The sequence below is a fragment of the Zootoca vivipara genome, chromosome 6, assembly GCF_965207765.1.
Source record: "Zootoca vivipara chromosome 6, rZooViv2.hap1.1, whole genome shotgun sequence".
NCBI lineage: Eukaryota > Metazoa > Chordata > Lepidosauria > Squamata > Lacertidae > Zootoca > Zootoca vivipara.
Window position 1 is genome coordinate 40,843,563 of NC_142589.1, and position 21,569 is coordinate 40,865,131.

At 43.4% G+C, this 21,569-nt stretch overlaps 3 protein-coding genes across 4 annotated transcripts in view; all 3 read left to right on the plus strand.

Annotated features, from left to right (window-relative positions):
- Positions 1–14,545, plus strand: part of PSKH1 (protein serine kinase H1) — a 34,831-nt gene extending 20,286 nt beyond the window's left edge. For both annotated transcript variants that reach the window (XM_035119429.3, XM_060275975.2), the window contains exon 3: positions 7,488–14,545. In XM_035119429.3, coding sequence (XP_034975320.1) covers positions 7,488–7,805 — 318 coding nt within the window. In that variant the 3' untranslated portion in view covers positions 7,806–14,545. The remainder of the gene's footprint in view (positions 1–7,487) is intronic.
- LOC118088003 (leukotriene B4 receptor 1-like) lies at positions 9,572–17,713 on the plus strand. Its single transcript, XM_035121150.3, has 2 exons — positions 9,572–9,723; positions 16,747–17,713. Exons 1-2 carry the CDS (start codon positions 9,572–9,574, stop codon positions 17,711–17,713), a joined length of 1,119 nt encoding a protein of 372 aa, XP_034977041.3.
- Positions 16,672–20,311, plus strand: LOC118088002 (leukotriene B4 receptor 1-like). The gene has a single exon (XM_088671062.1). It carries the CDS (start codon positions 18,291–18,293, stop codon positions 19,266–19,268), a length of 978 nt encoding a protein of 325 aa, XP_088527188.1. The 5' UTR covers positions 16,672–18,290; the 3' UTR covers positions 19,269–20,311.
- Positions 20,312–21,569: the final 1,258 nt, after the last annotated feature.

Sequence of the window (21,569 nt, forward strand, 5' to 3'; positions counted from 1 at the left end):
GCCGGCGGAGCTCCATTCGTAAGTAGAAACATTCGTAAGTAGAGTTATTCGTAAGTAGAGTTACCACTGTACTTTGAAAAGGCTGACAGCAGTATGCCTAGCTCTGATTTGTGATTGAGATGAACAGTCTAGATAATTTTATTTTTGTGAGTAAAGTTCAGATTTTAATTTATCTTATTTTAAGTTGCTGGTGAGCCTATCACATGCACAGTAGCTATGTATTGAAATGGCCCCTATGATTTATTTATTTTTAAGCATGGAGAATAACTGCTTGCTTGGCGCTAAAAGCTTCTTATGGACCAAGAACCTTTGGTCATGTTTTTAAGCTAGATGAGTGGTTCAGATTTTATTTAATCTTTCGTAATGTAAGATTAAAAACAAGATTAGAAAGTTCTGGTGGCAAGACCAGCTCCTTGGAAGCTTATTGCAGGATTAGAAGTGTATTTCTTCTTGCTATCCAGAAAGCTCCCTTGGGCTACAACAGACATTAACTCATTTGTCTCACTGTGGAAGATTATAATCCACTTTCCAGTAAAGCAACCCTAGCATTTAGTTCACAGCAGGGCTTAGTGACAAATCGAACTGCCTCAAGAAATCCGAGAGAGTGTGGTGTTACAGAAGTTTCCTTCCTCACAAAGCTTTCACTCTATACTAGGCTGTAGTTCTGTCTGCACTACAGACTTGGTGTTGCACAATAAAGCCTTTAATACTGAGCTAAAGGAAACAGACATGCTTCACATCAGCATACAATTAAGCTATGGCATTCACTCCCAAAGAAGGCAGTGATGGCCAACTTGCATGGCTTTAAAAGAGGATTAGACAAATACACAGAGGATAAGGCCATCAATGGCTACTAACCACAATGGCTTTGTTGGGGGGACGACGACGACAGTATGCTTCTGAATTCCAGTTGCTGGAAACTGCAGGAGGGGAGAATGCTCTTGTGCTGAGGGCATTTGTGCAGGCTTCCCATTGGCATCTGATTGGCCACTGTAACAGAGGCAGTTTTAGGGTAATGAGACTGGTGCGGCCAGACTGGGTACCATGCTGCAGGGGGCACCACAACAGTGCTGTAGAGCAGAGCATGAGAGGCAGGATGCCACTGAAATTGGAGAGCCCGAAGTTCACCACTGACCGTAAGAACAGAGTGCAACATTAGATGGCCTGTTGGTCTGATCCAGCAGGCTCTTCTTATGTTCTTACTTTGATAGTTACCCTGTTTTCCTGAAAATAAGACATACCCATAAAATAAGCTGTAGCAGGATTTCTAAGCATTTGCGCAATATAAGCCATACCCCGAAAATAAGACATAGTGATAGGCGCAGTTCTGAAGGGCGCCAAGGAGGGGCTGGACGCGTAATAAAAACAAGCCATCCCCTGAAAATAAGCCATAGTGTGCCTTCTTGAGGAAAAATAAATATAAGACAGTGTCTTATTTTCGGGAAAACACGGTATCAGCAACTAGAGGACTTGTAGTTCAGTCTAGCTCAGGGGAGCTTGCTGTTGGACTTATAAAGAGTATGGCCCCAAATAAAAATGTGTTATTATAGGAGAAAGGAAATACAGAAGGAAGACACAGACTGGCTTCGTTCAATGAAATGCAGATACGCAGAATCCATGTGCTCATCTAAACATGTACTTGAGGGCAGCTTTGAGCTGTCATAGGAACATAGGAACATTTTACTTTCTTGGGCTCCTTGATCACTGCAGATGGTGACAGCAGTCACGAAATTAAAAGACGCCTGCTTCTTGGGAGAAAAGCAATGACAAACCTAGACAGCATCTTAAAAAGCAGAGACATCACCTTGCCTACAAAGGTCCGTATAGTTAAAGCTATGGTTTTCCCAGTAGTGATGTATGGAAGTGAGAGCTGGACCATAAAGAAGGCTGATCGCCAAAGAATTGAATTATGGTGCTGCAGGAGACTCTTGAGAGTCCCATGGACTGCAAGACGATCAAACCTATCCATTCTTAAGGAAATCAGCCCTGAGTGCTCACTGGAAGGACAGATTGTGAAGCTGAGGCTCCAATACTTTGGCCACCTCATGAGAAGAGAAGAATCCTTGGAAAAGACCCTGATGTTGGGAAAGATTGAGGGCACTAGGAGAAGGGGAAGACAGAGGACGAGATGGTTGGACAGGGTTCTCGAAGCTACGAACATGAGTTTGACCAAACTGCGGGAGGCAGTGCAAGACAGGAGTGCCTGGCGTGCTATGGTCCATGGGGTCACGAAGAGTCGGACACGACTAAACGACTAAACAACAACAACAGGAACATAGGATACATCTAGCTCAGTATCAGCTAGACCAGGGGTTGTCAACCTGGATTCTAGGTGGGCGGTAGGGGGTTCTACGGCACAAGCTGAATCCTCCTTCCATCGAGCACTGGTGGACAGTAAGGAAATTTTACCATCAAGAAAGATTCATTAGTGGGCGGTAGGTATAAAAAGGTTGACTACCCCTTAGCTAGACTGACTAGTAGCAAGTAGCGCTTTGTAGTTTCAGGCAAGAGAGTGTTCCCAGCCCTTCCTGGAGATGTTAGGGGATTAATTTCAGAATTTCTGCATGCCAAGCTTATGCTTTCCATTTGAGCTATACCGGTAGTCCACTCCTTCCCTTAATACTTGTTTACCTATAAGAAGGACTCACATGCTTAGCTCTTAAGGTGAGCATAAGAAAGCATGTCATACAGCCTTGTTACTTAACTCCCAGAATTATATTAAGTTGCACAAAATAAATAAATACCAAGTGGCTAGTAAAATTTGCAGACTGGAAGTATTTCCCCACCACCCTCCAGCAGCATAGAAAAGTGGTCCTTCCCTTATGTTAATATTTACTGAAATACTGTGCTGCATGGAAATACCTCCTCCAATTTATTAATATTCTGCTTTTCCAAATAGTGCTCAAAGCTTCTCACAAGAACAAGAACAGTAAACAAATCTCTCTCTCGATATATATATATGGTATATATATATATATATATATATATATATATATATATATATATATATATACACACACACACACACACACACAACAAAAAGTCATAAATAAACACATTACATAAATAGAGTATTTTATTTTTATATTAACCAACCAACAGATGCATCAATGTTGACATTCCCTAAACCAGTGGTTCCCAACAGGTGGTCCGGGGACCCCCAGGGGTCTGCGAGCTATGCCAGAGGGGTCCGCAAGATGCTATTAGAATAAAAAATATATTAAATATATTTCGTATGATAACAGATTTTTTGTTTTGGCCGCTTCCTGCATGAGCAGAGTCTAGCGCAAAACTAGAATTAGATAGAGGCAGTAGTTCTGCTGTATGCCGTTAGGTGGCGCTTTACAAACACTACTGTTTTGCAAAGAGGCAGCGTGCGAATTCTACTAACGCTCACCTCCCCAAGATGCTTTGCGCGCGTCGGCTTCATTTGTGCGATACTGTGCAGGTACCCTGTCTTCTCCATTCCCCTCCCTCCTCCCTGGCGTGCGCTGCCTCTTTGCAAAACAGTAGTGTTTGTAAACAAAGCGTTGTTTTTCGCGGAAGCTACAGTTCGCGTAGTTAAAAAAGGACCGTTGGTTAAAAAGTGGTTCATCTCATTAAGAACTGAAAATTAAAACTAACTGTATACTGATGGAGTACTCTGTTGTAACTGTAAAAAACGTATAAATATAAAAAATTAAAAATAAAAAGACTCTTAATTTGGCTCTCACTTTTTAATTTTAGGATTAGGAATTAATGGGGGTCCTTGTCACAATAGCGGCTCGATGAGGGGTCCTCGAGAAAATTTTGTTGGGAACCCCTGCCCTAAACAATGCAGTTATTTGCTTTGTGGGGCTGCTAGGCTGGCCAGTATCATGCACATGTGTGTGAGGTAATGCAAGGATGTTATTTGCATAACTATCTGGTTTTGCCACTCTAAATGACCATCACCAGAATTGGAGCCTGAGACTTGGGAAGACTACTCCCTGTCAGAGAGTACCAGTAGGTAATATTGGGTAAGATGGATCAATAAGGCACCTATATGTGTACATGGGAGTCAGAAACTCTGCCTAGGATCTTGAATGGCCACTGTCTGTCCCCCGCCATGTATTCCCCAATTCTCCAACATTTTCCAACAGGAAACAGAAATTAGATGGCCCAGTAGTCTGAATCAGTGTAAGATGTAAGGTTGCTTCATATGTTCATATGAGGTTTCTGCTGTTCCTCCATCAGAAATTTCAGTGGAAGTTCATGCTGGGAAAGTAACCACTGACCCTGTCTGAGAATGGTTTGTAATTTTACCAAACCGTTCTCTTCTAGCACTCTTTGTGTCTTATCATACACATATATAGTAAAGAGTGATGTCAGTTGACTCACATAAGCTGCCCAAACACAGTAATGGGCACCTTGATCAGCTTAACCCTTTTCATGCTGTAGTGTTTTCCAGGCTGATGGAGGAAGACACTTAATGTTCAGAAGCTCCTGATATACATTATTGCATTCTCTCTGCATCAACAAGCGGCCCCTACTTGCTGCCTGATAAAACTGTGGATGAAACAAACAGTAGCCCTGCATTGTTTGCTATGTTATTGCTGTATCATCATTCCTTCTTTGTTTCTGGAATATATGGTATTGAAATATGACTTTCTTCTATAAGCATAACATGTCTAATTGATCATTTGAAAGGAAAAAAATGTTATTTGAATTCTCTGCTTGGGATTTTCCTTTCATATACTATAATTACAGAATTGGAGGGGTTTCCGAGGGTAGTCTAGTCCAACCCTCTGCAAAGTGGCCAACCAACCTCTGCTTAAAAACCTCCAATGAAAGGAAGTCTACCACATTCTGAGCTAGTGTACCTCTCTGTCAAACAGCTTTTACCATCAGAAAGTTGTTCCTAATGTTTGGTTGGAATCTCCTTGCTTGTAATTTGAATCCTTTGTAGCAATAGAAAACAAGCTTGCACTATCTTCTTTGTGGCAGCTCTTAAGGTATCTTATCTCCTCTCAGTCTCCTCTACTCCAGACTAAACATACCCAACAACTACCTCAATCATTCCTCATAAGGTTTGCAGAACTGCAAGAGTCTTGATCCAGGTTGGGACTTCGGTTGGGGGAGGATTACCTTAACATTTTCTCCATCACTGTTTCATGTTGAAAATCCCTCACACACCCCTCAGAATCTTTTTTTTTACTGTTTTGATTTATTTATTTATTGTTTTTTAAGTGGCAGAGAATCCCAATCATAGGGCTTCAAAGATGTGGTGAATATCATGTATTCTTTGACCCTCTTTGGGCAAGTTACTTTAAGGCTCAGTTTCTCTGTTAATCTGAAAGGGAGAAGTGAAAGATTATACTGTAAAAATGATTTCTCCCCTACCCCCCACTTCCATTGATGTCGTTCTTCCATCAAAGTTCAATCCTGGTGGATACTGTGAAATGGATCAACTTTGTCAGGAACTTGACAAAGAAACTGGTAAACTCATATTGGCTATAACCTCAGCAGGATATACTCTTTTTTTCCTTTTTTCTTCAGGAGGGTAGCTTAATTAAATCAAGCCAAAGATACATACAGTACAGCAGGTGAAACCTGCAGCAGCATAAACAGATCAATAAACCGATTTGTGTTTGCTGACCAGAAGAGATTTCTAATTACTAGTGCTCTGTACTCCTCATTTCTGATGGCGTGGGAGTAATTGAAAGCATAAGAAATCCAATTCCCCCTTGTTTGGGAGTTTGTTTCTGTTTAGCTCCACTTAACAGGACTGGTAATGCTGACTCGTCTGTCGAGACTGAAGGTGGTAATTTATTTCCAGTTGTCTACTTGGGATCCTACCGGTAGTTCCTTATTCAAGAGTTGCTTAAAATTTTTAGTAGGAGTTTATTTTTAGAGGTTTCAATACTCTGTGCACGAGCACATTAACGTATATGTGTGTGTGTGTGTATTTATATCTGCCTAAAAGCACACATGTGCCCCAGACTTCCTGCTTCCATTCTGTCTGAATTCTGTATCAAAAAGAAAACTGATATAGGCAAAAATCTGCCCTTATTCCCTTATTGGGTTCTCCATCGGTTGGAGAATATAACAGAGGCCAACCAGAGAAGTTTGAGAAGCAAAGCCTTTATTTTCGCTGTTGCAACAGGGTCCTTCCTCTCACACAGGAGAACAAGGAAGGAACCCCAAACAAAGGTGTCCTGCCCTTAAAAAGAAATTTGAAATTGGTTTCAGCCCACCCCCCAGAAGCATCATCCATATGTCACAGAAGGGGTGTAGCCCAAGACCCCCCTCCCTAGATTCATCATAGGTACATCATGAAAGGGGAGGTCTGGTGGCAGTAATCTGAGCATTCTGGACCCTGCCCCCTGCCCCCAAAACCTAATCAACAAAAGAGAGAGAGATTTACATTTCCCTGTTTCCCAGCCAAGTTAATCACACCCTTTTGTCTGGCACCCAGGTATCAGGAGGCCAGGGATTATCACTTTAATTCCTGAGACAATGAGAAGGTTCCCCCCACCCCCCTTCTTCCTTGCAGAGGAACACCTGGTCAGAGAGAGAGAGTCAAAATGGTGTCAGTCAGGCCTGTCTTCCTGTGCTGCTTCAGACATGTTTCTGTACATTCATGTACATGTTTTATGAACAATTATTATATATATATATATATATATATATATATATATATATATATATGACCTTAAAATTCTTATAACAAAACAAAAGCTTTGCTGATATACAACTGTAAGCAGCACTGAAGGGGAAATTATGCTCCAGTTTGTGAACCTATGGAAAGACTGTATATTCTGTATTATTGTATAATATCTAGGATTTATTGCATGGAGAATCAAATAATATTATTATTACTGTTGTTGTTGTTGTTGTTATTTAATCTATATGCTGCTTACATGCCAAAATGGCTTCTAAGTGGTTTGCAACTATAAAATCAGAATCAAAATACACAATAGAGAAGATCCATAATTAAAATATACAATAAAACGAACAATTAAAAAAGCATAATGAAAACAGTAAAAACCCATTTGAGGAGATATGGGTGACAATCCAGCAGGATTCTTAATACATGTGAAGATTCTTAATACTTTCTGAAGTTCTGTCATTGTGCAAATACTGAATACCCAGGTATTAGTAAAGTATTTGACTTTTCACACAAAACTTAATTAAGAGATGTAGCAGTATGGTTGCTCATTAATCATACGTTTGCTGCCCCTGTAGTTCTGCTTCCCTGAAATCCATTAGTCTCCAGCCATGTACCTGCCAATGTATATCAGTATCTATGACTTCTTACACTGCTCTGGGTGAAGGAATAACAAGGGCAAGGCAAGTGATGTGGTTCCTTCCACTTGCCAGAGCAAGTGTGGTAGGAATGCACACTTATTTAAAACAAGACTGCTTGCACATTGTCACTCTTACTCCAATGAGGGATGGTCTGTTTGTTACCAACATTAGAATTAATGCTCTCTTCTCTCCCTACCCCGTTTCTTTATAATTTCCAGCCATGGCCCAGCGTGTCCAATCTTGCTAAGGATTTCATTGACCGTCTGCTCACAGTGGATCCTAGTGACCGGATGACAGCTCTTCAAGCCTTAAAGCACCCCTGGGTGGTCAGCATGGCTGCCTCTTCTTCCATGAAGAACCTGCACCGCTCCATATCTCAGAACCTCCTCAAGAGGGCATCATCTCGTTGCCAAAGCACCAAGTCAGCCCAGTCCACTCGCTCCAGCCGCTCCACTAAATCCAATAAGTCCCGGCGGGTACGGGAGCGGGAACTGCGAGAGCTGAACTTGCGCTACCAGCAGCAGTACAATGGCTGACAACTCAGCAGGAGTCTGCCTGTCTTGTTCTTTCTTTGTCATTGGGACATGTTCTGCACTGTGTTCACTAAGTGAGGGGGCCTCAAGCTCCAGCCCTCTTATCTCAAAGCCCAACTTCCTATGTCCATCTTCCTGCCTTGGGAGATGGAGTTTTAGGGATGCTGCTGCCCCTGGGAGCACATCTCACCTGTGTAGGGTCAGGGGATAAGAAAATTCTGCTTCTTGGCCCAGCCCTGGAAAAAAGTCTAGAGTTATTTGCCTGAAATACTGGAGCCGCGCAGAAGAGTCCTTCCCTAGCCATGAATCTTTGCTACTCCTATTTATTGACTCCCAAGTTTTATCTAGCCAGCCTCTGTTGCTACAGGGTCTGGGAGGGGATGATTTAGGCCAGGGTAGCTAACATGGTACCACCCAAACATTGTTGTACCGCAGCTCACCATCCCTGTTGACTGGCCATGCTGACTGGGGCTTATGGGAGTTGGAGTCCAGCAATAACTGAAAGGCACCACATTGACTATTGCTGACTTAAGGCTGTTGGTTAAAATCAGGATCATGGAACCCCATGGGTCCACAGGTGCAGAAGGAGATTACTGAGTTCCTCTTCTAGCTGCAGCCTTTTGCACTGCATCAGACATCACCCCAGAAGGTTTTGTGACATCAGTTGGGGGTTTTCTGCACCCAAGAGAGAGGGTAGGGGAGCCTATAAGTCCCAGTGCATGTGTGGAACACAGCTCTCTGAATCTTGGGCTATGCACTTTCACAGTTTCAGTTTTCATTTGGTTTTGCACTTAAATGGCTGCTTTCCATCCATATAGCTGTGAAATGGGGACCAAATTCTCCTTTGATACTTGTTGGAGGAAATCAGAATTAGTGCTACTCCTCTCACTGTCCTATGTGTTGAAGGCCGGAGAAATGGTTGTGCCTTAACTACACTAATTTTGTTGGCTGGGAATGGTTTGGGTCAGGCTCTTTTCCTCCCACTATTTTGGAGCCTTATCTTGCTCTCTGTTGTATCTTTCCACTTAACGCTGGAATGAATTATAGGAAACAGTCATCATTCTGAATCAGTGCTCAGATGTGTGACTCAGTACTGCAACATTGCAAGTGACTGAGGAGATATCAGACAGCTTTCTTCCCTCTTCTGACCTCCTGTACACACTCCAGGGGGGTCTCTCATCACAGGGGTGACATCAAAAGTCTGTGTCTCTCATTGAAGGCTTGAGTGGGTTCAAACAACTGCTGTGCTTGCCTCTACAGCTGGCACACTGGGGTGCAAGCAGTGCAGCTTAGAATCATAAAATCACATAGCTTAAAGGGACCCAAAGATAATCTACACTGCGTGCCCCCCCATGGATTAACCCACTTTCCCTTGGTTTTAGTGTGCTGCAAATAAAGAGCCAGAGAACAAATCAGGTGCTCACACCAGAGCTGCCTCTTGAATCAAGTAATATGAAAAAAAAGCTAGACAGCAAGCTTGCTGCTTATTACAGCAGCAAATTGCCAGAGTCACTAGCCAGTCTGAACAGAGAGACAACATGTTTCTGTAGGGATTTTCTGTCTCCAGTTAGACTTTATCTAAAAGTGCAGCAAAATGATGTAATGGAGTCTTGAAATGATAGGATGGACCGGGGGTGGGATAAATTTATTTGGGATATAGGAGCAAGTCTTGGTGTTCTGGCCTTTCATTCACCCCTGTAGATGGGGTCAATAAAAAAGGGCAGCAATTGGAGTTTCCAACCTTAAATCAATATTTCTCTGTCCTATTCATGATTGGCATTGTGCCCTCACATCAACTGCTCTGTTTCACAGAAACCAGCTACGTCCAGCCTCTGGTGGCACAGCCTGTTTCCGAGAGCAACTCTCTTGTGCTGGTTAATGTGTCAGGATACGTTGTCAGACATCAGCTTAAGGACATTGCGTCAGTCATGGAAGGCAGGTGGCCATATCATTTTGGTCAGTTAACTTTTATTGACGTCTAAAAAGGCACTTCCTGTCCCAATGAACAGTGACTCAGTGTAGGTGTCAAGAGTAGAAATGTACGAAGTGTCTGGGAGTGATACCATTGCAGTGGGGTAGCCCTAGGGTGCTCCCAAGTGTGCATTTCCACATGACACAGGGAGGGAGTGATGGTGCAGCAGTAGCTGTGATGTTGAATTGCTCATTAGTAAGGATGTGAGTCTGCCTTGTCCTCACCTTGTTGAGACATCAGCATTACACAGGAAAAGTAATGTAACACACAGCTTGTGTGCTTAAGAAGCTTTAATCCACTACAGTGGGATTGATTCATCTCCATGTGTTCCTGCAGTAGTTCTGGAGGTACATTGTGCAGAACCAGTTTCTCAGCCCAGGGTGACATCTAGTGGTCCAACATACTCTCTCTGTCAGTAACCAGGCTCCTATTGATGCTTGACTTTATCTCATACAGTGGTTTCACTTAGGTTACTTTGCAGTTAGAGATGCACCTGCTATTTATGTGTCACCAATGAGTATTGCCCACTACTGGTGACACACTGGTCTTTCCATTGACCTTTGTGGTGTGTATGCGACTGCTTCAGGAGACACCCCAGCATGGGCGGTGGTGGTAAAGGTCTCTGCCTTGTCTCTCTATTTCCAGTTGCCTATTCTAGATAGGGCACCAATTTTATAGAGGGTTATTCCTTTAGACTCACTCACATTTTTCCCTGCAGCAATTTCTGTTACACGGTGGGGAAATTGTCAAATGTGAGGCGCCTATGTTCAACAGCCCTGGTGGTGAGAAATCTCTGTGTTAAGGAATTAAGTTTGTAGGCCAAAGGAAAGTGACCACATGATCTCTCACTTGTGTTCAGTCCTGGATTGCAGAACTCTTAGTCCATGCTTTTGCTTCTCCTGCTCTGAGTTCATGCCAATGAACCAGATTCATTGTGTGCATTTGCTTAAAAACAGAAAGCAACAAGATGGCAACACTTGGGTACTGAATTGTCTCTACATGTTGAAGTTGGTCTCTATCTTATACCACCCCTTCCCTCCCTGTTGGAGCAGTAAATATTGTAAATATATTGGAACTTAGCAATACTGTGTAAAAAACAAACAAACAAACCCAAACAGCATCTCAGATCTAGTGGTGCAAAATCTACCTATCCACTGCGGAATGGGATACAGTCAATGATTGCCACTTCAGAGAATGCCAGCTTCAGATTATGTGACATTTTTGTTACTAAGAGAGGACTCACCCCAGAGACATAACTGGGAATCATGGGGTATCATGGACAAGAGGCAGCTTCTAACTGGGTTGTGTCATTTAAAGTGTCTCTCATGTTTTAGGGCTTGGAGATTCTTCATGATGACTTCCTCCTACTGGTTTCCAAAGTACTCCTTGTACAGGAGTTCCCCTTCTGTATCAGCAGATTCTTCATGATGACTTCCTCCTGCTGGTTTCCAAAGTTCCCCTTGCCCCTTTGGATAGTACCTTGAAGTGTCATTGTGCCTTAACACCAGCCAGCAGGGATAAGGAAGTGTATTCTGCTGGGACAAAGGGCCTTGGGGTAGTTTGATCAGAAAGGGGACAGGCTAGCATCTGCTATGTCTCTTATCTTCTCTTAGTGTTGGGGAAGTTAGTTTCTGTTGCTACGGTATAAAGGCAGTGCCCCAATCATTAATGCCTAGTGCTTTGAAGTCCCCCACTCCATATGGGACCAAGCCCACACTCACAGTGGATAGAGGCTTCCTTGCCTACATAGCCCTACTGAGCAAACCCTGATAGCCAGCTGTAACAATCTGGAAGAGCTGGGTCTTCCAAGGGAACCATTTGGCTTGGTCCTTCTAAGCTACGGTGCTTCTGTTTTGAGGTGCATTGGGATGCTTCCAAATGGAGTTTTTCCCTGTTCTTTTTCTGGACTCAAGAGGTCCTTAGGCTTACAAAACCATTTCCACATGTATGTCAGATGATGTTCCCTCCCTCTTCAACTTTTCCTATGTCCTCCACTCCTTGCACAGCATTGAAGACTATCCCCAAGAATTTTGGGGAGTAGCTTGTTGAGCCAGCACAGAGGTCTGCAGTCATAAAGGAGAGCCTCCCAAAGTTCGCACAATAATTCATTGCATGGTCTTTTTGGGTCCTAGCCAGTGCTTTTTTTTCTTAAAAAATTGTTTGGGGGTACTCTCATTCTGTCTGAGATTCAGGAAACACCATGACAGGAAATGAGGCTGCCATTGGGGGTAGCAGTGGAACTGATGATTCACCATGCTAGAGAAGAAACTATTTTTTTAAAAAAAATTAGTTTCTTCTCCCGTTAAATTCACAAAATGTTTAGGAGTATGCATATCCCTGCATCCCCCCCAGAAAAAAAAACACTGGTCCTGGCTATGGAGCATGGCTGAAACTGTTAAGCCAGATGGAAGATATGCCAACCCTGTGCTGATACCAGGTTGGGGAGACAGCAATGTGTAATGCAGCCATTTTGAGGTTTTTTTTCTACAATTGAGTGATATATAAATTTTATGAAATAAATAATGGACTTGCTACAGATAGCACAATCTGCAGGAAGAATGTCTCCCCCTCCCAACCAATTCCACATCCTCCTTTCTTCCTTCTCTTTGATGCTGTGGAGCAGTTTTAAACCCCCACCTGGAAGCTCCCTTGGTCTTTATTTCTGATGTGCTGATTACTTTATTCATCTGTTGAAGAGTTATATGGTCCCTTTCTTAGAGTGCAGATGCCACTGCTACTGAAATATACTGTGACTGAAGCACAGACTTCTGCATGAGCTGTTCTTTGTCCTCATCTTTATAAGGAAAGAAGTCTGGCGGGGAAGTGCTTGATGTGATGGCATGTTAGGGAGATAGTGGAGGCAATATGGCACTTTTTAGCTGCCATAATGTGTATTTTGGCCCTCGGCTAACCAGACAGACAGCTGAACCTGCCATTACACGAGTCTCTGGTTTGGTGGCCAAGCAGTGGCCTGGGATGCCCTGGCTGAGACTGCATTCTTCTCTGACACACACTAACACCAAAAGTATGGGAATTGTCTTCATTGCAGTTGAGTGAAACGTGTTTGTCAACCATGTTGTTTAATCCAAATATGAATGAGACAGCTGAGATGGTCCCCTGAAAATCTGTTGGTAGCAAATACCCCGGGGGGAGCACTAGAAAAAGGCGTGTGTGGAGAGAGGAAGGAAGGAAGAAAGAAAGGAGGGGGGGCTCAGTTTCATCATTCTGCCTATGCAGCTTTTCCATACCTTTTGAAAAATTGCCTGTTCTGCATGCTTTATACAGTTTTCATGCTGCATTTGCCAACCAGTGCCTTATCTAAAGCAATCAGTCTCTGCCCTCAGAAATCCAGGGTCACAAGATCCAAAGAACTGCACAATTAGTAATACACATCAACTAGTCTTCATGTTTGTGTGTGTTGTACTCTTGTTTCCCCCATGCTCTGCTACAGACAGTTTTTGAACTTGGGAGTCTGCTGTGACACAAGGGAGGAGCAATAAAATAAAATAAATCTCCCACTGGGCACTTTCAAGCCTGGCACTGTTCTGTGGATTTCAGCTCTAGCATTCCCCCCCCCCCCAGCAGAGACATAGCAAAGAATATGAAGTGCATTAATTGACTGAGGGTGGCTATCTGAAACAACCAGGGTGCCCTGCTTTATGCTTGGGTAGCCCCTGTGTTGAAAAATCCATCGTTTGTCTCTGCTTTTCCGTCACTCTGTCTTCTCTTCTGCTTCATCTTTACTCGTCTGCCTCTGTGCCATGTAATGAAAGGTTGTTTATAAAGTTGTGGATTTCAAGCTTTTCCACTTTCAGTGTACCTTTCTAGCCCAACTCGTCTGCAGAGGAACCCTTCCCTGCTTGCCCATCAGAGAACCCCAGCACACTGCAGAGGATTCTGGGGCTTGTAGGGCATGCCCTGAGCAATGGCTGCTGGTTAGGCCTTGTTGGGTGTTGCCATTTAACCTGTACTAAAGTAGAAGAATGCCTTAGAACACAACACACCTACTACTGGCTATGTATTGCTGGGGAAGATTGGTAGTGATGGGCAAGCTGCCTATTGAGAAAGCTCGTTTGCCGCTACTGATTTTTCTCACTAATAAGTATTCAAAGAACCTCTGGGTTCTTGGAATACACTTTGAAAACCACTGTTTTAAATAAACAAGGCTGCAGTTCTATAGCCATTTACCTGGGAGTCAGCACCATTGAACTCAATGGGACTTATTTCTGAGTAGATATGCACAGGACTGCACTGTGTAAGACACACTGTCTCTGGCTAGTAGCAGGCTACTTTCCAAGCCTTCTGCACTCTGGTGGCCTTTGGACTGGGGGGCGCCACCTCTTGGCCTCCACCTGCCCATATCTTCTTCCATGTCCTGTGAATGGTTCACTCTTGACCCTGCAGTGCTTCTTGGAAATCCTCCACTGCAGGTCTTAAGGAACTTGCTTTGACTTTTCAGACGTTCTCCCCCACCCCCTGCTCATCACACTCAAGTCGCCAAAAAAGATTGTTCCTAATCTCTCTCTCCCTGTTCTCAATGGGACAGTGAGATTTTACTTTTTGTCTCAAGTATTCATGTCTGTGATTTTTGCCTTAGGTGCCTCTTCTATTTTTTACACTATGGAATCTCAACTTTTTAAGAGTGTGATTTGATACATGGCAATTAACCTGTAATGTTGAAATTAGTGTATAGAATTATTTATTTTGTGTATTCAGTCTGTTTTCAAATTTGTAAAAGTATTCTGTTTATTCAGTAAAGTGTTGATCCTCACTTAGTGGTCAGTGTATTTCATTTGGGTGTGTGTGTGTGGTGACTGCTTTATTGAATACATTGGCAATGTCTTCATATTGGTTCCTTTATGTGCATTTTAGTGGACGCTCAGGCATGCTTTATGAAGGGAGCCCTCTCAGGATAGCAAACATTCCTAATCTTTCCTCCAGTTTTCTTCCACCTGCATCTGTTTGATATTTCTATATCTTGCTCTTGGGAGATCAATTACTTGCTGAGCACAGGATAGAGTACTGTACATGTTTCCCCACAGAATGGAGACTGGAGCAAAGTGGTTTGTATGATGCGTATTTCAAATGCATTTTTACTGACAATGAAAGACTGGAGAGTTATTATTATTACTATTATTATTTATAAATTTTGTCAGCTTCCCAGCAGCATCCACCTACTCATTGTTGAAAATGGAACTGTGGTGCAATCCAGCAGAAAACACATGAGCTTACCACTCCCCAGTAGAGTTCCAATACATAGCCACAAACTGAAAGTGTAAGAAGTTATGCCTGAGAAAATAGATGTTGTAATCCAAGATTTCTTGTGTCCTCATCACATTTTCATGTGAATCTATGCCACCAGAGTTCAGACTGTTGTATTCCGTATCTGCTTTATTGAATACATGGAGGCAATTGGGATCTTCGTAGGTGCTGTGTAGCGTGAGAAGCTAAGCCACATGGATGGGTGCTTCATCTGGGAAGAAAAAAAGCTTAACACATGCTTTTGGAGAAAGACTCTTTCAGCATAGTGCCTCCCCAGTATTGAGTTAGCACTCTTACCTGGCAGGAGGAGGCGCCAGTCCCCGCAGCATATAGATCATAGATGTGGTGATACGGTTGCCTCAGTATTGCTGGCACTAGCTTACTGTAGCCAGGGGTAGATCCACCTGCTGTAGCTTGGCAGCTGAGCCACTTGCTACTGAAACAAGTCAACCTCAGGTGGGGAAAGGTTAGGCAAAGTGGTGCCTGGTGCCCATTCAGACTGATAGGGTGGAGGGCAGGAAGACTCAACCGTGGGTGGAGCCAGAGCTAATGGCAAGCAGAGGCAACTAACTTTGGCTTTGTCCATATTCTCCTGTCTGCTGAATTCTTCAAGAATGACACAAAAAGTGTGATCCACTCTTATGCAGGACGGTGCTCACCTGCCCTCCCCCCATTTTATTCATGTTGGCACCCCTGGAAGCAGGGCCATTCCACTGGCTCTGCTGCAATACAAGCTCCCTCAGGCACCTTCCTCTCTCAACTATGACCTGACTGCAGCTGCTTATCTTGTCTCTTATTTTATATGGGCTCCTCATCTGCACTAAGCAACTTATTGGCAGCTGCACCTCTCTGTGTGTCCTTGAGCTGTTAATAGCAGAATGCCCAATTTAGCCTTGTGTTAAGTGCAGGTGCTGGACCAAAACACTTCCTCACCAGGACCCACAAAGCCTCAGACAGTATCTGTTCCCCTTAACTGTCTCTTTGTGAATGGGAAACAACATTCAGAATTAGGTGTGTGGTTTATAATTCCCGTGCTTATTGGCTCAGCTATAGAACTATCTGAAGAAAAGTGGTGTTCCATGCTCCGCACGTGTCCCAAGTGGTGAGAGTTTGCCAGCACTGGGAAGAGAGATTATTAAAACACCTTTAAGACTGCAGTTATGTGAAAAGAAAGGGTTCTTATAACAAGTCAGTACCCGTAACAAATGACAGTTCCCAGGAGTTTTTTGCTGAGAGCCATGGCTGTTAAAGTGATATATCACTGCTTTAAATTTAAGGTGAAGGTGTGGTCTAAGGTGTCACTCCAAAGCAGCTCTTTTCACCCTAAAAAGCCATTGCATGGAATAGTGCAGTGCGACCATGACCAGGACATCAAAGCATAGTTCCTTCTCAACACTCTAGCAATTGAGTAATAGGCATGCACCCTCTGTTGGCATGTGACTTGGAATAACAAGAGTTTTTCGATTTAGCATATTTGTCTATTGCAAAACAGTTGGGAAGTCCTAGTTTGAGCAAAAGAGAGAGAAAAGAGGAAGCCACCTCAAAAGGAATGTTGGGTTCTTACCATTTCTAGAAAATGTGGTAATTTATGTACAAACTCTGCATCACTTTCAGTCATTTCCCTTTTGCACTAGAGCTCTACTTGCACTCACCTATTTGCAAAGGCTGAGCTCTGCAGGAGGCACAGGATGGCTCTTCTCAACATCACAGACACAACACAGTGACAGAGGTGTCATGGGTGAAGGCCAGCTTGCTTTCAAGCCTCTTCCTTGGGGCTTGCTTCCTGGTTGGCATGCCTGGGAATGGTCTTGTGGTCTGGACGGTTCTTACCAAGTTCCCCCAGCGCTCGTTCACCATTAATGTCATCTTGAACTTGGCCTTGGCTGACTTAATGGTCATGTTGACAGCGCCATTCTGGATCTACTATTTTCTCAACAGCTGGGTCTTTGGAAATGTCATGTGCAGACTTCTCCTCTACCTCGTCTACTTAACTGTGTATGCCAGCATCTTCTTCATCACCCTGATGAGCCTGAACCGCTTTGCTGTTGTGGTCTTTCCGTTCGCCTCCCAAATGTGGCGGAGGCCACGTGTGGTGTGCAGGATGTTGCTGGCAGTTTGGTTGCTGGCAGGTGTCTTTGCATGCCCAACTCTGGTATCTGCATCAAGCCCAAACAAGGCTGGAGAGTGTACAGATGAAATATATTTCTCAGATGAGCATCGCCTTGTGGTCTACATTCTGGAGACCTTGTTTGCCTTTGTGATCCCATTTTCTCTTCTCTTCATCTGCTACTCCTGCATGATGAGAAGGATTCGGACACTGAGACGCCGCAAGGAAATGAAAACTGGGAAGCTGGTTGCAGCTGTGGTGGGGGCCTTCTTTGTGTGCTGGCTGCCTTACCACATCTTAAATCTCATCATAATCTCTGCATTGTTGCTGAAATATGCTCAACCGGAGAAGGCAAAGGCCTTGCTAGAGACAGCTGAAGCTCTAACAAACCTTCATGGGTCTGTAGCCTTGTTAAGCAGCTGCCTGAACCCCATCCTCTATGCTTTTGCTGCCCGGAGCTTCCGTGGGGGACTACGAGAGACGAATTTTGCCAAGTTATTTGCCAAAATGCATGAAGACACTGAGGAGAGATCTATTAAAGACATTACTGTTTCAATACAGGTTCTGTAACTCCAGGAGAGTAAGGGAGTAACTTTAGAATAAAATATTCATATCGTATTCTGATATGAGCAGTTTCTGTATATATTAATAAAGGAAGAACCTCAGAGGTTGCTGGGGTAAAATAATGGAGGAGAGACCAAAATAATGTTATTGCAGCATCTGGAAATCTGAGGGAGACCCAGTGGCCTATTTTGGGATGGCAACAACCTTATCTGTGATTCATTAACTACTTTCCAATGTGGACAACTCTTTATGTCTATCCTAGCCAAGCACCTTTCCTCCCTGTACCCAGGTAAACATATTCCGGAGGCATGTAGGTTGCAATGACAGAGCTTCCCTATTTAGCATAAATATATGTTGCAAACCAGTTGAGTAGTCCTAGCTTGAGTACAGGAGCAGAAAGGGGAAGCCCCCCCTTCAAAAGCAATGTCTGGCTTTTACCAACATTTTGAGAAAATGTGGTAATGTACCTACAACTTTGCATCAGCCCCAGTCATTTCCTTTTTGCACTGGTGTTAAGTTACACTCATTTTCTGACACCTATTTGCAAAGGCTGAGCTCTGCATTGGCTCACCCCAATATCACAATGATGTATGGGAACAACACGGTGACAGAGGTGTCATGGATGAAGGCCAGCTTGCTTCCAAGCCTCTTCCTTGGGGCTTGCTTCCTGGTTGGCATACCTGGGAATGGTCTTGTGGTCTGGACGGTTCTTACCAAGTTCCCCCAGCGCTCGTTCACCATTAATGTCATCTTGAACTTGGCCTTGGCTGACTTAATGGTCATGTTGACAGCGCCATTCTGGATCTACTATTTTCTCAACAGCTGGGTCTTTGGAAATGTCATGTGCAGACTTCTCATCTACCTTGTCTACTTAACTGTGTATGCCAGCATCTTCTTCATCACCCTGATGAGCCTGCACCGCTTTGCTGTTGTGGTCTTTCCGTTCGCCTCCCAAATGTGGCGGAGGCCACGTGTGGTGTGCAGGATGTTGCTGGCAGTTTGGTTGCTGGCAGGTGTCTTTGCATGCCCAACTCTGGTATCTGCATCGACCAAGAACAAGGTTGGAGAGTGTACGGATGACATGTATTTCTCGGATGAGCACCGCCTTGCAGTCAATGTTCTGGAGACCTTGTTTGCCTTTGTGATCCCATTTTCTATTCTCTCCATCTGCTACTCCTGCATGATGAGAAGGATTCGGACACTGAGACGCCACAAGGAAATGAAAACTGGGAAGCTGGTTGCAGCTGTGGTGGGGGCCTTCTTTGTGTGCTGGCTGCCTTACCACATCTTAAATCTCATCATAATCTCTGCATTGTTGCTGAAATATGCTCAACCGGAGAAGGCAAAGGCCTTGCTAGAGACAACGGAAGCGCTAACACACCTTCAGGGGTCCGCATGCTTTTTAAGCAGCTGCCTGAACCCCATCCTCTATGCTTTTGCTGCCCGGAGCTTCCGTGGGGGACTACGAGAGACGAATTTTGCCAAGTTATTTGCCAAAATGCAGGAAGACACTGAGGAGAAACTTTCTAGAGAAGGTACTGCTTCAGTGCAGGCTTTGTGACTCCAGGGGAGTAAGGGGGTAACTTTAGAATAAAATATTCCTCCTCTGATATGAGCATTTTCTGTATATATTAATAAACAAAGGAAGAACCTCAGAGGTTGCTGGGGTAAAATAATGGATGTGAGACAAAGGCAATTCTGTTGTGGCACCTGGCGATCTGAGGGAGACCCAGAGAGTTTTTGTGTGCAGCAACAACCTTATCTGTGGTTCATTAGCAACTTTCCAATGTGGAGAACTCTTGACATCTATTCTATCCAAGCAACTTTCCTACCTGTATCTAGGCTATTACCTGTTTATATATTTTTTCCTGCCCAGGACACCTTACAATATCTCCATGAAAGAACCATGAGCCCTGGCTGCATTGGGATGTGCTACCTCTACTCAGTCCTGCCAAGGGATGCACAAATCTATCAATTTTGGTTTCTCCCACTTTCCCATTTTCTCAAACCTTAAGTTCAGTTCTCCACACTTCCACATCAGTTAGTGTAGTGAATTTTTTTTTTAAAGTCCTCATGAATATTCATCAGCATGGATTTCTCTTAGTAACTACATTTTTGTATGCATTTTTACCTAATATACACATTTTTACAAAGCTATGGGAACTAATGCACGATAAAGTTATTTATCGTCACATAGATACACAAATACATGGTACAGGGAGGGCAGCATGAGACAACCTAGTTATAACTAACTAATTATGCGACCCTCTGATCATCAAAGGCTTCTGCTGCTGCCAAAAGTGGCTGGAGACCCTCAAGATGGGGTGTTATTGCTTGGGGATTGTTGCTAGGGTCAATATTTAATTTTGAAGATGTATTATTTTGGGTGTTATTAGTCCTCATTAAAAATTATCAGTGGATTGTTTCATCTTATTGTATATTTATTAATAGGAGATGTTTTCATTAGCCTATTGTTTATGTAACGATTTACATGTTGTTCTGTATCGTAAATGCTCGTGAATTATGTAAACTTTTTGATGTTGTGTGCTGCTTTGAGCATGAGCTTTGATGAAAAACAGCATACAAATAAACAACAATGACACATGAGAATGGCTGACAACTTACTTTCTCATCTTGGGTAGACCTCCGGGTATAAGGCGGTGTAATAATAATAATAATAATAATAATAATAATAATAATAATAATAATAATATGAGCAGGTGAGATGATATGATGCCATATTCAGGTAAGTTCCATTTTGTTTTGCACTAGCTGGGCCCTACCTGGAATACTATGTCTAGTTTTGGATGCTTTAAGAAGTATTTGTTTAAAAAACAGAATAGGTTTAGAGCAGGGCAGGGCAGATTATCCATGAGATGGGAAACAAGTTGTTTGAGTAAAAGTTGAAGGAACTTTGCAAGTTTAGCAAGGAAAAGACCTACCAGCAGTGCTTTCCCCCCCTGAGGATTCTCAAGGGTACGCAGTATTGGCACTTTTTTTTCCTAGAAGAAAAGCACTGCCTACCAGGGACATGTTAGACGTCTTAAAATACCTGAAGAACTGACATTTCTTTGCTACCCCAGATTAGGGCTATATACACATTAGTGGCTTAAAGTACAGCAAGGGCATTTCCTCCCCCCCCCCCCCCCGGCTGTGTTTCAAGTTGCATTTGTACTTGCTGTACCCACCAGAAAGTAAGTGGGATGCCTTCACCCAATGCGCTTTACTTGCTTTGTTTCCCCATCCCTGAAACCCCCACAACTCCTATTCAAGGAAGCTGTTATCTGTGCATGCTGCACTTGGGGGGCACTTTTCCTTATCGTTTTTGATGAGGCTGGTAGTGCTAAATCCCTGAAGAGAAGGGACCACATGGAGATAATTAAGGGAACACTTTGACCGAAAAATGCACTGCGAGAAAGTGTGGTTTGTGTGGCAATTTTTGGAAATGCAAGTTCCTGTTTTTGTTGAAGCTGGCGAAAGAGCATAATTTCCTGTTACATTTTCAGACATGGAATCAGGGTGGTTGCCTTGTGTGTGTTTGTGTGTGTGTGTGAATGAATGAATGAGGGAAGACTTGCAGTTGTGTATGATATTTGTAGTTACCCCGTATAAGACGACTGGGCATATAAGATGACCCCCAACTATTCCAGTTAAAATACAGAGTTTGGTATAAGAAATATGACCCGGCGTATAAGACAACCCCCGACTTTTGAGAAGATTTTCCTGGGTTAAAAAGTAGTCTTATACGTAGGAATCATAGCTGCCAAGTACCCCGTTTTCCCCGGGAAACCCCCCCTTTTACTTACCTTTTCCCGGTGGTCCCCCATATCACTTCGTCTCCTGTTTTTCTCCGTTATTTTCT